This window comes from Cynocephalus volans, chromosome 4 (assembly GCF_027409185.1).
Source record: "Cynocephalus volans isolate mCynVol1 chromosome 4, mCynVol1.pri, whole genome shotgun sequence".
NCBI classification, from domain to species: domain Eukaryota; kingdom Metazoa; phylum Chordata; class Mammalia; order Dermoptera; family Cynocephalidae; genus Cynocephalus; species Cynocephalus volans.
In genome coordinates this window covers 8,724,136-8,740,874 of record NC_084463.1, presented here as the reverse complement: position 1 = coordinate 8,740,874, position 16,739 = coordinate 8,724,136, and the positions used below count along the sequence as shown (strand labels likewise).

General features: G+C 37.2%; 1 protein-coding gene across 1 annotated transcript in view; it reads right to left on the bottom strand.

The window, feature by feature from the left end:
• Window positions 1-15,213, bottom strand: part of DLAT (dihydrolipoamide S-acetyltransferase) — a 28,369-nt gene extending 13,156 nt beyond the window's left edge. The window contains exons 1-10 of the mRNA XM_063095644.1: window positions 14,667-15,213; window positions 14,122-14,223; window positions 13,675-13,799; window positions 13,352-13,514; window positions 11,653-11,779; window positions 9,875-10,062; window positions 7,510-7,657; window positions 4,409-4,476; window positions 3,261-3,353; window positions 2,795-2,902 (exon numbers count right to left, since the gene is read on the bottom strand). Of these exons, the coding sequence (XP_062951714.1) occupies window positions 2,795-2,902; window positions 3,261-3,353; window positions 4,409-4,476; window positions 7,510-7,657; window positions 9,875-10,062; window positions 11,653-11,779; window positions 13,352-13,514; window positions 13,675-13,799; window positions 14,122-14,223; window positions 14,667-14,945 (1,401 nt within the window). The 5' untranslated portion in view covers window positions 14,946-15,213. The remainder of the gene's footprint in view (window positions 1-2,794; window positions 2,903-3,260; window positions 3,354-4,408; window positions 4,477-7,509; window positions 7,658-9,874; window positions 10,063-11,652; window positions 11,780-13,351; window positions 13,515-13,674; window positions 13,800-14,121; window positions 14,224-14,666) is intronic.
• Window positions 15,214-16,739: the final 1,526 nt, after the last annotated feature.

Sequence of the window (16,739 nt, the reverse complement as noted above, 5' to 3'; positions counted from 1 at the left end):
ATTGTTAAGTTGGCACACTCCCCAAATTGATCTACAGATTCAATGATCCTTATCAAAATCTCAACTGGTTTCATTGTAGAAATTTACAAGCCCATCCTAAAATTCATTTGGAATTGAAGGGGACCCAGACAAAATAATTTTGAAAAAGGAGAACAAAGAACAAAGAGGACTCCCGTTTCCTGAGTAAAACTTACTACAGGGGAGGGCAGCAGTAGGAAGAGGTTGGTCAATGGGAACAAAGTTACAGTTCAATAGGAGAAATAAGTTGTAGTGTTCACCACTGCACAGTAGTATGACAATAGTTATTATACTGTATGTTTAAAAATAGCTAGAAGAGAGGATTTTGAATGTTCTTACCACAAAGAAGTGATAAATTTTTGAGGGACAGAATTGGCCTAATTTGATCATTACACATCATATACATGTATCCAAACATCACACTGTACCCCATAAATATGTACAATTATTATATCAATTAAAAATAAAACTTTTTTTAAAAATGAGAAGCAACCTTAAAAATTTTTTTTAGTTAAAAATAAACTTACTACAAAACTACAGTGATTAAGACTGTGGTACTGGCAAAAGCACAGGCATATAGATCAATGGAACAGAACTGCAAATCTAGAAATAAACTCACACATGTATTGTTCAATTATTTTGACAAGGATGCCAAGACAAATTAATGAGAAGAGAATAGTCTTTTCAACAAATGGTGCTGGAACAACTGACTGTCCACATACAAAAGAATAAAATTGAATTCCTACCTCATACTACATACAAAAATTAACTCAAAATAGATCAAAGACTTAAACGTAAGAGCTAAAACTATAAAACTCTTATAAGGAAACGAGGTGTAAATTATCATGTCCTCAAATTAGGCAATGGTTTTTTTAGATATAATGCCAAAAGCACAAAAGAAGAAAATAGATAAATTGGACATGGCCAATATTAAAAATTTTGTTTTTCAAAGGACACCAAAGTGAAAAGACTACTAAGCACTCAAACCTGTTTAAAAAAAAAAAAAGTGAAAAAATCTACAGAATGGGAGAATCTATGATAAGGGACCTACATCTAGAGTACGTAAAGAAATCTTACTACGTACAATAATAAGATACTTAATTTAAAAATGAGCAACGGATCTGAATAGACATTTCCATAAAGAAGATATAAGAATGCCAAGAAGCACATGAAAAGAAGTTTAATATCGTTAGCCATCAGGAAAACGCTAATCAAAACCATGAGAGAATAATTCACATTCACTAGGATGGCTACAATCAAAAAAAGACAGATAATACAAGTATTGGCGAGGATATGAAGAAATTGGAATCCTCATAAATTGTCGGTGGGAATATAAAATGGTGTAGCCACTCTGGAAAAGTCTGGCAATTCCTTAAGAAGCTAAACACAGGGTTACCATATGATCCAGCAATTCCACTCCTATATATATATATATATATATATATACACACACCCAAGAGAAATAAGAACCTATGTCCTCACAAAAATTTTTACATGTGGAGTGCCAAGGAATAGGAAGGCAAACATTGTATCTGCAGTGGAGTAAGCAAGCAGGTAAGTACTAGGAAGTCAGAGAGGTTATAAATAACCTGTGAGAGGTCCTGTATGACACTCTCAGGAGTTGGCTTTTACTCTTCACTTCCTTAAAATATCTTTCATATTCTTCTTTCCTACTCTATTCTTAATGCAACCCTCTAGTCCAGACCCTTATTATCATCACTTCATGCTTGGATTATAATTACAAGAATAACTAGTCTCTGCTATTAATATGTACCAGTATATACCTATCAGTTTAACCTTTCTTAAAACATTGCTACTATCACGTCACTTTACTGCTCAAAAACATATAATGGTTTCTTACTTAGTGTCTAATTCATCAAGTCCAAATTCTTCTCCTTGTAAATCAAGGTCTTCCCTAAATCAACTTACCATGTATCCATTCTAGAAAAGGTAATCTATCTCCCACATACACTATACTTATTTCATTTGTTTAAGCACTTTTACCTTATGATATTCCATCGTGAAAATAAACTTTTACTAACCTCTCTGCCAATCCAAATCCTTCCTAATTTTCATGGTTCAACCAAGTTTTTCTATACGATTTGGAATCCCCCCACTATTCTCACTGGTCTTCCCCTTCTCTGAACTCCTGTAACACTTAACCTATACAATATAATTCAGCAATTAATTAGCATTACCATAAAGAGAGTGATCCATAAAAGCATATTTTTACTTTAATAAAAATTGTCTTCCAGGGCTGGCCAGTTAGATCAGTTAGAGTGCAGTGCTATAACACCAAGGCAAAGGGTTCAGATCCCCATAATGGTTAGCCACCAAATAATTTTCTTCCCCCTTTTCCACGTTTTATCTCCCCAATTAGATCATCAACTCATGGAGAAGGACTGTGCCCTATGCTCTCTGTGTCCCCAAAAGTGCCTTATGTTATATACTAAGTAGGTGCTTGGTACTTGATTATAAACACAAACTATACATACTGTTTCTTACCTATGAAAAGAGACTCAAGTCTCACATCATAGTGACTCTACTAGGCTAAAATCTATCCATGGCAAAGTTAGCTTTAAATGACAAGTTTTAATCAAAGGTTAGAAAATGAAAATTCTCCAGGATATTTTCTGCAAGTTAAAATTAAGATGATACCCATTTTCTATCACCAACAGGCATAGAATAACAAAATATATGGGCAAAAATGTAAATGTTTAGTGGGAAAAGACAAAATTTTTACAATTTAGAGAGTTGGAATTTCCAGACCTTTTACCTTATTAAGTTCTTTCCGTACCAACAAAACTTCTCCCATATATACATCAATAGAAAGGTAATAATGAGGTATGGTTTGCTTTGACTGCATTAACCGCTGTGCAATAACCTGAAAACAAAAAGATTTAAAAATCAATCATCTTGAGTTGAAATGAGACCTTACCTAACTTAGGGATCTTTCTGCCTCTTCACCCCACTCTCCAGCAATACTTATCTCAAGCATTATTAGAATTGGAAGATGAAGGACTGCACCATAAATTAGCATCTTCTAATAGATTTAACCAGAACACAGTGAGTTGTTTATCTCAAGTATTCAATTGGCCAAACTAAACTTCTCTTAACCTGATCATCTAATACTCTCAACTGAAAAAGCCTCTGTTAATGTTTTAAATTATGGGTGAAGTTAAACAACCAGATGTAAAGCTGCCCCCAATAGCTTTGGTTCCAGATTATGTTTATGCTCTTACTCGACGAATGTTGCTGATTGGGATATCTGTGAAGACACCTGTAGGAACTGCCGCCACTCCTGGACCAGGGGGAGGCACAGCAGCTGCTGGGGCCTATGGAGGGAAAGAAAAGTTCTTAGTAACTGTGGCTGGCTCAGTCTTAGCATAAGCAACTGAGAAAGATTGCCATTGACTCTTTTACAAATGGCAAAGTACAAAATAAAAGTTTTATAGAAGAATAGTTATTTCTATCCCAAGGGAGCAAAAAGGACTTGGCTTTAGACTGATCATTTAAGAGTTTTGTTTTTAATTTTTTAAATTAGAATTCTGAAATCATATTGTAAGTGCCATCTTTCTTTGAGCCAGAGTATGTTCAATGACTAGTTTATGTCAAAATAATTTAGTTCTTGCAAAATCATCTTCAAGAAAAGCAAAGCATTTTTAAATTGAAAGGATTAAGAGATAGATATAAACAAGCTAATCCATTATCCTGAGCAATGCTAAGAAAGAAAAACAGGGACAAATCTTTCATTTTAAAGCAAACATCTGAACAACTAAACCATTTTCCTTACTATTAGCTGATTATCTTAGCACTTTAACCAATTAAACAGAAGTTGGATATATGCATTTAATCCCTGCATAGAGTAATTAATCACATAAACTCTAGACAAACAACTTGCAAACATGCTTTTAAAAACAGGGGCCAAATAAGAAGGAGAGAATGTATTAGGAAAAATTCAATGTCACTACTTAAAATACAATTTGGAATGCGTGTCAGTGTAGTATACAAGTATCATCTTTGATTTTGTACATAAATAATAGCACACAAATATCTAAATATTGTTTTGTTTTGTTTTTAAAGATGACTGGTAAGGGGATCTTAACCCTTGACTTGGTGTTGTCAGCACCATGCTCACCCAGTGAGCTAACCGGCCACCCCTATATGAGATCCAAACCTGTGGCCTTGGTGTTACCAGCACCACCCTCTCCCGAGTGAGCCATGGGCCTAAATATCTAAATATTGTTAAGCCAGTGAAACTGGAAGAAAAAATAGTTCTGGTTAAACTATTTCATTCATAAAAAAATGTATTAAATGGTCTAAAAGACTGGAAAGCACTTTGCAGGAACAAACTGCAAAAAAACAAAATTAAGAGTCAAATGTAACTCACAGGAGCAGCTTTACTAGGGACAAAAGAGTCAATGTCCTTCTTGATGATTCTGCCATCTGGTCCTGTTCCTGAAAGAAATACATAAATTTTACACACATTACAGCATACTGCTTGTTCCCCAAAGAGGTCAACAACGTGATCTTTTTTTTTTTTAATTTATCATTATACGATGTAATTAATTTTCGTGGCCCTTTCCCCCCTCCCTCAACACCGTGATCTTGAAGTGCAAGTTCATAAGGGTTTGGCACCAAAAACACTCTGAAGGGATCATAGCCTTAACCCTGCCCCTTAAGATTATCCCTGAGAATACCAGCTTTTGTCGATTATTAATTTTAATTCAAACAAAGTACCCTTACTTGATCTATAGTGTTCTTTTCTATTTTTTTTTTCTTTTTTATTTATTCTATGTAGTGGTTCTTTTCTAACTATCACAAGTATTCTTTTATCTATTTGTCATTTAGAGTTTTATCTAATTAAGTTGTACTTCATTTTTTTTTTCATCTTCTTTACTTTAAAATTGGAAAATACTGGCATAAAGATAATGCTGAGCACAGTTTATACCTCCAAAACCAGCTGCCTCCTCCTGGTTAGCTTCAAAAAACCCTTTCTGAGCCCTGAAATAGATCTCATTTGGGTTCTAGATTCATTTGACCATAAAGAATTCCCTTTGTACAGGATTGACAGTGATGATAATGTTGGAGTGAACAGGACTGAAGCCATGTTGGGACCTAAAACCACCTCTGAAAGATTTGAAAAGGACAGTTTTTTCCTAGCAAACTACTAAACCTGAGAGAGTGTTGAGAATTCCTGATTTTTAGCTATTGAGTCAGAAGTACAGATGACCATTGGGACTTACAACTGGCATCTGAAGAAGGGGAACTCATGTAGGACCCAGCTCTTATACCTGTGGAGTCTGATGCTAATGATAGGTAATATCAGGATTGACTGATGTTGAAAACTCAGCAGGTGTTAGCAAAGTGATTGTTGATATGAAAAAAAAAAAGATCTTTCTGTCACTTATCAGAAAGATCTTCCCCAACAACCCTGTCTGATAGGAGTCATGACTGCACATATCCACCCTATCACACCCTAGTATATCACTGTTTCCTTCTTTCTTAGCACTTAAATCATCTTATTTAATAATAATAAAATTACTATCGTTATAGCTTATACCTAGAGGTTTTCTCTGTGTAGGTACATTTATTAACTTATTGAATACTCACAATTTATAAGGTATTAGTTTTATATACAAATCAAGAAACTGAGACACAAAAGATCACATAGCTAGTATATGGTAGAGGTGAAGTTCAAACTAAAGCATTCCAGCTCCACAGACCTAGCCTATACGCCCTTTCTGTTTATTTATTTATTTATTATTGGCCATGTAAGTAGCTGAAACTGAAATCTTGAGTATGTTACGAACAATTGTCTGATGCACAGACAGTACTCAATGAATATTTGTTTACATAATAATAAAGGAATCGCCTAACTCTGCCTGCATGGTAAAAATAGTGGAATTTTCCCCACTTATAAGAGGGTTCAATAAACTCATGGAAAGATTCATATTATCTTTTAATTCTATTTTCCACGAACTTTTTGAAGTACTCTCATATGTTTAATAAGGTAGATAGCATTGCTAAATACCTAATAAATGGTCCTTTTTTACTTGTTTAAATTCTTTAGTTTTTTTTTTGTGTGTGTAGATGGCTAGACACAAGTATTAACCCAGTCTCTCCGCCCTTTAAAATTTATTCCAACTTAAATTTCTGTTCCTGATTCTAATCACACGTACAAGGGTACTTCAAAACGTTCATGGAAAGATTCATATTATCTTTTAATTCTATTTTTACATGAACATTTTGAAATACCCTATTACACAAAGAATGGCAATACACTGTACACAGTGAAGTAACATTAAGATGGAAAAAAGGGGTCTTCCAATATCACAAGAATCCTCTGAGGTCCAAAAAATTTGCAACATTCTATTCTTGTGTCTTGGGATTGGCCCGCCTTCTAATCACAAAACAATAGATTGAAGATAGATGATAAGCACTACTGAGTGCCCCCAACTGGAGAACTGGCGCTACAAGGCAACGGCTCCAACCAACTGAGCCATCCAATCAGCCCCCAAGAATCTGTTTTCTTATACAAAAAATAGGAAATGATAATTCTTATTTCAAGAAGTGCTGTGCAAATTAAATGTGGTAAGTTAAAGATTAGCACATAGTACTAGCCATCAAACCAAGTTCCTAAAATAGCAATTTCCTCCCTTTTCCAAATAATCATCTTAATTTCCTTACATTAAATTTTAGCTTAAGTTTAGTTCAAAAACATTTATTTAAGTGCCAGGCAATAGTAATAATATGAATGATAACTAACACGTATTGAGTACATGTATGCTAGAGACTATTCTAAACACTTCATCTGTTATAGCTCATTTAATTCTCACAAATCTATATAATTTACATTATTATATCAGTTTTACAGATGGAAAAACAGATAGGCTAGGTAATTCACCTAAAAACATATTACATAGAAAACAATAAAGTTAAGATTAAACTCTAGGTCTAATTCCAAACCCCATGCTCTTATCACTGAACTATATTTTCTTTTTAGAGAGAAAAATATGAGTAAGGCATTTTCCCTTGCCCTCAGGGAGCTCTGGTTCAGTTTTATATGAATTTTAGTATTTTAAGTGATTTCAAACCACCTCAACTTCATGTTTTGTTTTATTTTGTTTATTACTACATTCAGTCAACTTGGCACTATAACAGATTTCTTCTTATTTACACAATCAAGCTCTACAACCTAAATTTGCTGAACAAGCACATATACGTTCACTGACAATTAAGCAGTTCCCATGAATAGAGGAGAGTGAAAAAAGGTATCTACATTATATGGGTAGATCCTATGCAGACTAAACAAAGCACAATAAAAGTTTTGCTAGTCCATAGTGGCAAGAAGGGAGATACTTTCCTCCCTCACCCTTCTCACCACTATCCATCCTAGTTAAGAAGACTACATACAGTTGTACCTGCTGGTCTTGAGGAAATTCAACTCAATTTTAACTCTACAACCCTACTCCACAGAAACAGCCTTACCTTTTACTTGCGTAAGGTCAATCCCTTTCTCTGCTGCCAACTTCTTTGCAAGAGGGCTAACAAACACCCTTCCCTTTGGTCTAGCAGGAGCTGGGCAGGTGGCTGAAGGTGCAGGGGCTAAAGGTTGAGGAGTTGGAGGAGCAGCCACCTTTTGAAAAAAGTTAGAAATTGTTAATTCACTACTGCAAAGATTGGTCTGAAAGATTAGGAGTTTACATTTTACTAATAAGTTAAAGCTGTTTTAATTAAATAACTTTCTTTTTTTCCAAAGAAGGATCATAATGTACTTTTTTCCTGCTTAACCAACATATAATAGCAATATGAATAGCAAAAATAATACTGTATGCTAAAGACAAAACAAGTTCACGTTAATTTATTCCATGATAACATGGAGAGGTGTGAAATTTAATACTGCTGACAAGTGTACAATAGCCTTACAGCCTTTCTTCACTTTAATCTCTTGCCACTTCTTTATTCTCATTCTCTTATATCACCAACATGGTTTTTGTTTATATTTAACCTAATTTTGAAATATAAAATCATGCTGGAACGTTCCATGTTGAAAAGTACAAGTCTTTAAAAAGTTCATGGAAAATGCGTATTATGAAAAAACTATGCAGGGATTTCAAAATTTACACCAATAAACTTGAATTAACTTGTTGTAACATGTCTGAACAGGATATAGTTTGAGGCACTAAGAAGGATAAGACATCAGTTTGAAAAGAGCCCCTATCGGAGCAACATGAATTCTGATAAAATGGAAGCAAGAACGAACATCAAATTTATGGCAAAGCTTGGGTAGACTGGTGAAATCACTGATGCTTTACAAAAAGCTTATGGGGACAATTCCTCAAAGAAATCAGCAGTTTACCAATGAATAACTCATCTTAAGAAGGGACAAGACAATGCTGAAGATGAAGCCTGCAGCAGCAAACCATCTGCATCAATTTGCCAGGAAAAAATTAATCTTGTTCCTGCACTAACTGAAAAGGAATGACGGCTAACAGCAGGAACAATAGCCAACACTACAGACATCTCAGTTGGGTCAGCTTACACAATTCTGAGTGAAAAACTAAAGTTGAGCAAACTTTCCACTCGATGGGTGCCAAAAGTATTGCGCCCAGATCAGCTGCAGACAAGAGCAGAACTTTCTATGGAAATTTTAAACAAATGGAATTGATACACTGAAGCATTTCTTCGAAGAATTTTAACAGGAGATGAAACATGGCTTTACCAGTATGATCCTGAAGACAAAGCACAATCAAAGCAATGGCTACCAAGAGGTAGAAGTGGTCCAGTCAAAGCAAAGGCCAACTGGTCAAGAGCAAAGGTCATGGCAACAGTTTTGGGGGATGTTCAAGGCATTTTGCTTGTTGACTTTCTGGAGGGCAAAGAACAATAACATCTGCTTATTATCAGAGTGTTTTGAGAAAGTTAGCCAAAGCTTTAGCAGAAAAACATAAGGGAAAGCTTCATCACAGAGTCCTTCTCCATCCTGACAATGCTCCTGCTCATTCCTTTAACAAACACAGGCAATTTTGTTTCCTAAAAAATCTTTAAAGGGCACCCATTTTTCTTCATAATGTTAAAAAAAGAAAAGAAAAGAAAAGGCTGCATTGACATGGTTAAATTCCTAGGACCCTCAGTTCTTTAGTGATGGACTAAATGGATGTTATCATCATTTACACAACTGTCTTGAACTTGATGAAGCTTATACTGAGAAATAAAGTTTATATTTTTTATTTTATCTTTTAATTCCATTTTTCCACGAACTTTTTAAGATACGAAGTCCCCTCATATCTTAAGAAATAAATCAACACTGCTACTTGCCAGCTCCCAATGAATGTACAACAGTCAGAAATTAAGTTTTTCTGATAGAAATGGGTACCTAGTCTAAACTCACATGATTCTAGCACCTGCAGAAGCTTTATTATAAGTGTTATGTCAAGGTTCCAACGTATTACAAAATATGCTTGAGCTACTATAATATGTAAATACCGAGGGTTGAAAGTGATGGAGATTATATAGTAAATTCGATAGAAAATGGGGAATGAAGCCTTACCTTTCATAAGCATGATATCTACACCCAAAGCTGAAAGAAAACACAACACCTCAGCTTTGTTCTTGGCAGGACTCAAGACAGCAGGGGGAGAAAAAGCTACAAGGATCAAACCATAGACCATTAGGTCAATGGTGCAGCACGACACCCCCTAAAGATCTCCACAAAAGTTAACGAGCTATAGTATCTCCTTCCTTACTCATAGAATCTTGGAGCTAGAAGGAACCTAGGATATCATCTAATCAAATCCCCTCAATTTAGAGATGAACAAGGTAAGTGCTCCCTCAATTCTAGAAGAATACATACCGGGGGTGGGGCAGGTGGTGGTGCTTGTGGTTTTAAATCAGCTACTTCAGTTGGCCTATAGTCAGCAAATGCCGATATATCTGCCGCTTTTTCTACAATAATACAGAGTGGGGTTCCTAGAGGGACATCTCTCGTGCCTTCAGGGATCAGGATTTTTGCCAAATAACCTTCTTCCTGCACTTCAAAACCTTAATAGAAAGAAAAAACATTATGGGACTTAAGAGACTCCACTGTCCCTCCAAACTCAAAGCACAGTTTTAAGTAAAAGGCTTTTTCATTCAAACTATCTATATAATCTTTTTGCAAGCTATTTTACCTCTCTCTCTCTGTTTCTTTATCTATAAAATGGAGATAATAATATCTACTTCACAGGAATAGTATAAATTTAAATAAATTAATACTTTTCCAGTACTTAGAAATAGTACCTGTTACAAAGTAAATACCAAATAAATATCTGTTAAATAAAACTGAAAGATTACAGAAAATTGTTAGTTCTAAAAGTTGTTATTAAAAACATCTCCCTAGCTAGCCATCAAAAAAATAATAAAATAAAATAACATCTCCAAGGGCAGCCAGCCCCTTTGCAGACTTCTGCGCCTTTTTAAAGACTATGATCAAGGTAATACAGATCTGAAAACCTGAAATCTGAAATGCTCCAAAATCTGAAACTTTTTGAGCACAGATATGGTGCTCAAAGGAAATGTTCGTTAGAACATTTAGAATTAGGGATGCTTAACCGGTAAGTATATATAAATGCAAATATAGCAAAATTCAAAAAAAAATTCAAAATCTGAAACACGTCTGGTCTCAAGCATTTCAGATAAAGGATACTCAAATTTCCCTAGTAACTAGAGTTTCTAGAATACTAGTTTGTAGAGTGACACTGGTATTCCAGTTAAATGAGGAAGATCTATTGTTTCCAAAGTTTTTGTTTCTTTTTTTTTTTTCCTTTTTAAGAAACAGCATCCTTTCTTCTAACAAAATCTTATGGGGAAGCAAAACATGCAAGAGAATAAAAAGAAATTATTCTGGTGGATGTGGCAGAGGCAAGCAGAGCATTGTAGGGTCCTGCTGTTTAATTCCCTTTCTGCCGCAAGGTGCCATCAAGAAACGATGGAATTTGAAGAACATTATCTGAAAACAACCACTGCATAGGATGCCAAGAATCTCCCACTACATCTTTGGGGAAATGGGTAGGCCTCCTTTCAGTGGTGATTATGGAGCAGAGCGAAGAAATTCATTAATACCTACAAATCGCTTATAAATATTATCATAAATACATGATGATCTATGCAGGCATTGTTTCTAAGCATAAAAACAAATCAAAAAGTGGGTAACACACAGAAATGCGATATATATATATACATTCTATCAGTCATTTTAAACTATGGAAACAATCTAAGTTCTGGTTTCAGTTTTCCCTAATAGTCCTCTTAAATTCTTTGGTATTTTCCTGCCTGTTTTCTCCTGTTTCCTCTTTCTTTCCTTTGCCTTTAGACAATGGCAGTTTCTGATATAGCTTCTCCATAATATGGTAATAAGGCTAAGAAGCAAACTCTGGCCTAAAATAGCTCTAAGTTAAAATATTTTTGATTCAATGAGTACAGTATGGAACTGACAAATCTGACCATGCACATTTTTGTTATAAAATATTCTGTCCTAGGAAATGAATCCTAAGAATTATAAAGTTTTCATATTATCACTCACTCATTATAGGTAATCATCTTCCTCATTGGAAAATTCAGTGCCTCAACCATTAAGAGCTGAAGAAATCTCACCTATAGTGGCTTTGTCAGTTTCTATCTCTGCCAATAAATCTCCTTCACTTAGCTTCTCACCCACTTTTTTTTCCCATCTCTGAACTGTGCCCATGGTCATGGTGGGAGAGAGGGCAGGAAGAACTACCTGTAGAAACAAACACATATTATTGCTTAGTACTGTAAAGCCTTGGACACAATAGCACTCAGGCAAGATGATTCAGTTATTACGGATTTCATTTGCTGTCTTCTTAGTCTTTTGTATCTAATTAGCAATAGCATTATGCTGAGAGAAAAATAATTTTAATCGAAGATGTTTCTGGAAGGGGAAAAATAAGTAAAACAAGCCTTTCAAAAAATTTTTAAATGCTTTTCTTTAAATGCTTTTCTTGATCAGAATTTGCCATCTTCATCTTCTTTTTTAAATTAATTAATTAATTTATTTATTTATTTTTGTCTTTGTCATGACCGGCACTCAGCCATTGAGTGCACCAGCCATTCTTATATAGGATCCGAACCCACAGCGGGAGCGTCGCTGCGCTCCCAGCGCCGCACTCTCCCGAGTGCACCACGGGCTCAGCCCTTCATCTGCTTTTTAAGAATTAGGGGAGCCAATAATCTTTGTACTGTATCTTAAAGAAAAATTAAGGCACAACCTTAATACCTACGCACAAAGTCACAGACATAAAATGGAGATAAATAAAGTAGATAAATAAATGTAAAGAGATAAAAGTTGTTGAACAGGATAAAATATGTGATCTGAACACCAGGTAAAACTTCACCATAACTGATTGTTCCTAACAGACGATAAGGTGTAACATTTACAAAGAAAATGATTTCTATACAAAAATTTCTACAAAGTTAAGGAAAAGCTCTATTTTTAATCCTTTAGAAAAAAGGATGACTTTTTAAAATCTACTTCCAACATCTAAAACACAGAAATCTAGGGCTGGCCAGTTAGCTCAGTTGGTTAAGTACAGTATTATAACACCAAGGTAAAGGTTTCAGATCCCCACACCCGCCAGCCACCAAAACAATAAAAAATTAATAAAACACAGAAATCTACATAGGATAACCTTAATATCTACTGAACTGATTGTTTTTCTTTTTCTTTTTTTTCCAATTTAGTTTCTTAAAAACTAACTTAGTAGAATCAACAGTGAATGCATTCACTGCCTTCAGCTTTGGTGCAACGCTATCACATATGTCTACTCTACAGTTATTCTTTATTGTCAGTTTTCTCATTTATTAATTCTATTGGACTACTTCACCAACTCTTAGAAAATAGACCACCACATCGCAAAGGAAAACACCAATTGGAGACTTTCATTCAACAGACAGCCCTTGAGGCCTACTATAAACTCTGCCTGTACAGGGAGTAGATAGAAGTAAAAATCATCCTTAAAATCTATTACATAATGTTCTCGAACGAGAAATGCCAAGCATTATCTTGTGTACTATGCTGAGGCTGAGAAAGCTTAAAGAAACTGTCCACACACTGGTCGGCCACCAAAAAAAGAAAAAAGGATGTCCAAGTTCACATACCTGGAAATAACTAGGAATAGAAGTTGTCAATTTTCAAGTTTAAATCTCTGTATACTCCCAAATGACAAGAGCTAACCACATTTAATGCCAGTTTCCAGGATGTGATAGCCATTTATGAAAAATAATGAACAAGTAATAAATCACCTAGAGCAAACACTCAGAGGATGAGCCTCACCTGCATGTGAGTGGGATACGAGCTACCAGGAGCCTGCGCTGAAGGTGTAAGAGGTGAAGCTGGGGCTGGGGCTGGGGCTGGGGCTGGGGCTGGAGATGGAGCTGCTTGTGGTGCTGCTGAGGAATCCAATGTATAATTTTTAAAGGCCTCAATATCCTCAGGCCTAAGGAAAAGAAAGAATGCATAAATATAAGGGGGTTATAGAACAGATCCAGCTCCCATGGAAGGAGTCTTCAAAAGTCTTTAACTCCTAATTTCTCAATTCTGGGTTAAAATATGACACTAAACACATAAGTTCTTCAAATTACAAGAGTATTGCTCACTTTTCAACTGTGATACAGATGATTGCTCCAACTGGGACATCTCTGGTACCTTCAGCAACAAGTATTTTTGCCATATAACACTCCTCCAGACTCTCAAATCCAACGGTGGCTTTATCAGTTTCAACCTTTTAATACAAAAAGCAGTAGCTTAGGTTTGTTCTGCCAGTATGTAGTTTATTAGCTTGTGCCTAGAATAGTACAGTTCAAGTCATGTAAAGCTAAAGCCACTACCATAGATTTGAAAGAAGAAATTATTTTAAAACATCTTGGCTAAAAACCAGTTTGTCCAGCTGCTGACAACTTATCTAACCAATTTTATTTAATATCAAGTTGTGAAAAATGTTTCTTAAGCAAAGGGGATAAACTACACATCCAGAAAGCTAATGTTCAGTCAGTTCAGCAAAGCCAGTCCCTTCGAACTCATCTCCATATGTTGACGCAACTTACCTCTGCAATTAGGTCACCCTCACTGATTTTTTCCCCTTCTTTTTTTTCCCAACGAGCTATGGTTCCTGCCTGCATTGTGGGGGAAAGAGAAGGCAATGGAACCTGTTGGAGAAAAAGGAGAAACACTAAATTTAAGAAGGGCTACCTAATTCCAGTCTGGTTTAAGTTTTCATTCAATTCGATCTCATGCATAATTTCTTGAGACACATTACACACTGGGCACTAGGAATCCAAAGGGAGTCCCTGCCCACCAGAAGTTCATGATTCCACTGACAGGCTTCCTCCTCCACAGTCCAGTAGGTTTGATAAAGCATGAACCTCAGCAGACGTTTCGCATACAGCCCCAGGCGTGGAGCTCTTCTTTCAATGGACTAGATCACGAGAGGGAAGCTCAGGAAGTACAACAAAGCTAGGTATTGGACAACGGGCGACGGCAGTAGGGGACGTGTTGGAGGATCACTCACTCCCCTGAAGGAGGATTCCGAAGCCACTAAGTCTGCCCTGAAGGACAACGGGCTCCCGAAAAGGACGAGTCGGAGGCTCACCTTCTGGTGCGGGGGGAGACTGTAACAGCGGTGGCTGGGCGATCCCAAAAGCTGCAGCAGTAAGCGGTTCCGCGGCGTGGCCCCAGCGCGGGGGCTCCAGCCGCACAGCGCCCGGACCCCGCCATACCCTGTGGTCGCACTGTTGCAACGAGCCGCAGCCTGCCCAGACCGCGGGGTCATGCACGGCGCTCCGGGTCCCTCCCGCAAGGCCGTCCACTGAGCCCTCAGTCCTGCCTTTGGGGCTGCATTCCGTGCCCGTCGCACACAAACGCGCCACATAGTGCCACCGACCCCCACACCCTAAAACCAACACCGTCTCCGGTGTGACCTCTCCAAGAGAAGCGCGGCGTTGCCGTCAGCCACGGCGCGCAGCCGCACGTTGTCGTAAAACGGGAACCGAAGATTCCCTCCACTACTTCCCCAGGTCAGAAAAGTGCGGCGCCTACGCTTTTCCTCTCCGGAGAGTCGGGGCAAGCGGGTCCCTGAGCTGGTAGGGGCGGCTATTTTGGAGCCACGGGTGCAGGTGCGTTCCAGCGAAGATAAAGCGGGTGCAAGTTTGGGAGAAATAAAAGATGGAGAGGGGTGGAAGATGGTGAGGTCCGAGAATAGTCATCCCAAAGGGTAGGACAGGACCAACGAGACGTGAAAGGCGCGGCCGAAAGGGAGGGACCTAAGAAGGCGGAGAGAGCCGGGCGAGTAGTGGCAGAGTGGGCTGAGAGGCTGGGGTGAGGGGAGTGGCCAAGTTCTGAGAAAAATCTGGGAAGTGAGCCCAAGGACTGGCTGGGCCCTGGGAGCCTTAGGCCAAGGGGCGGGGTCTTGGAGCTTTGCGGTGGAGAAAGGAACCACCCGCAGGTGACTGGGCTAGGAGCCCGGCCGCGCGCAGGCTACGTGGGTCACAAAGATTCAATTTCAGATTTGGAGCTGAAATGGACGGGAAGCTGGAGTGAACAGGTTTTCCAGCAAAATGATGCGATGGGCGGCCGAGAGGAAGATACGTTCCCGCATTCAAATGTACTGTAGCGGATTGAGCATAGTCCCTCTCTGAAGATACAGGTTTACAGAACAGCTTTATGTTGCTCCTAATTTACCATAGAATCCCTTTAAATAGCCTAAAGCTTTGTTGTGTTTGAAATATTTCGTACGAAAACTAAACTAAGCCTGTGAGGGCAGGAATCTTGTCAGTATTGTTCGTTGTGTCCGCAGAGTTTAGTACCCGGTAAATAGTGGGGGATGAATGAAAGTCATTTGAATTGATGAACGAAAAGTTCTCTACACGATTTGTTAGGTACACTTCTATTTTAGGGTTATCATCTTATAATTGGAAAATGTCATCATTTCTGAGCTGAAGGTGACATTAGATTAGGAGGAAGCATGTGCTGATTTATATCATCTAGTCCCAGTCAGAGAACACTAAGAACACAAGAAATTGGAAGAAAAAAAATTAAGCCAACGTTTGAAAACATATTCAACCTTGATAATAATTAATTTGGAAAATAAACAGCCAGGAGATGCTAGTTCATACCTCTTAAATTGAAAATGTTTAAGCAGGCACACTGCCTAACACAATAATACGTAGGCAATATAATTGAGAAATATAAAATTTCTAGATTAAATGAAAAACATATTTGAAATGAGTAGGGCAATTGTATTGTTGCAATTATGTAAAACTTGACTTATAACAATTAGAAGAAGCAATGGAAGAATAATGGTGATTAGTGAAAGGGCTTATACTGTAACTTTATTACAAGGTTTTTATTTTTATTTTTTGGCGGGCTGGGTGGTACAGGGATCCAAACTCTTGACTTTGGTGTTATAATACAGCACTTTATCCTACTGAACTAACTGGCCAGCCCTTAAAAGTTTTTAACTATTTTGAATTGGTTAAAATATCTTGCTATTTTCACTGCTTTTGAATTTAAAACTGGATCTCAATTAACGTTTGTTCTGCTGTTAACTTAGGGTAGGCTTCCTTAAACCTTGTTTTGCATTTTTCAAAGAATAGTGACTTTGCATTTTGAATATACTTTTGACTTAGGTGTAGCTAAATTATAGGAAAGCACAACTGAGTCTAGG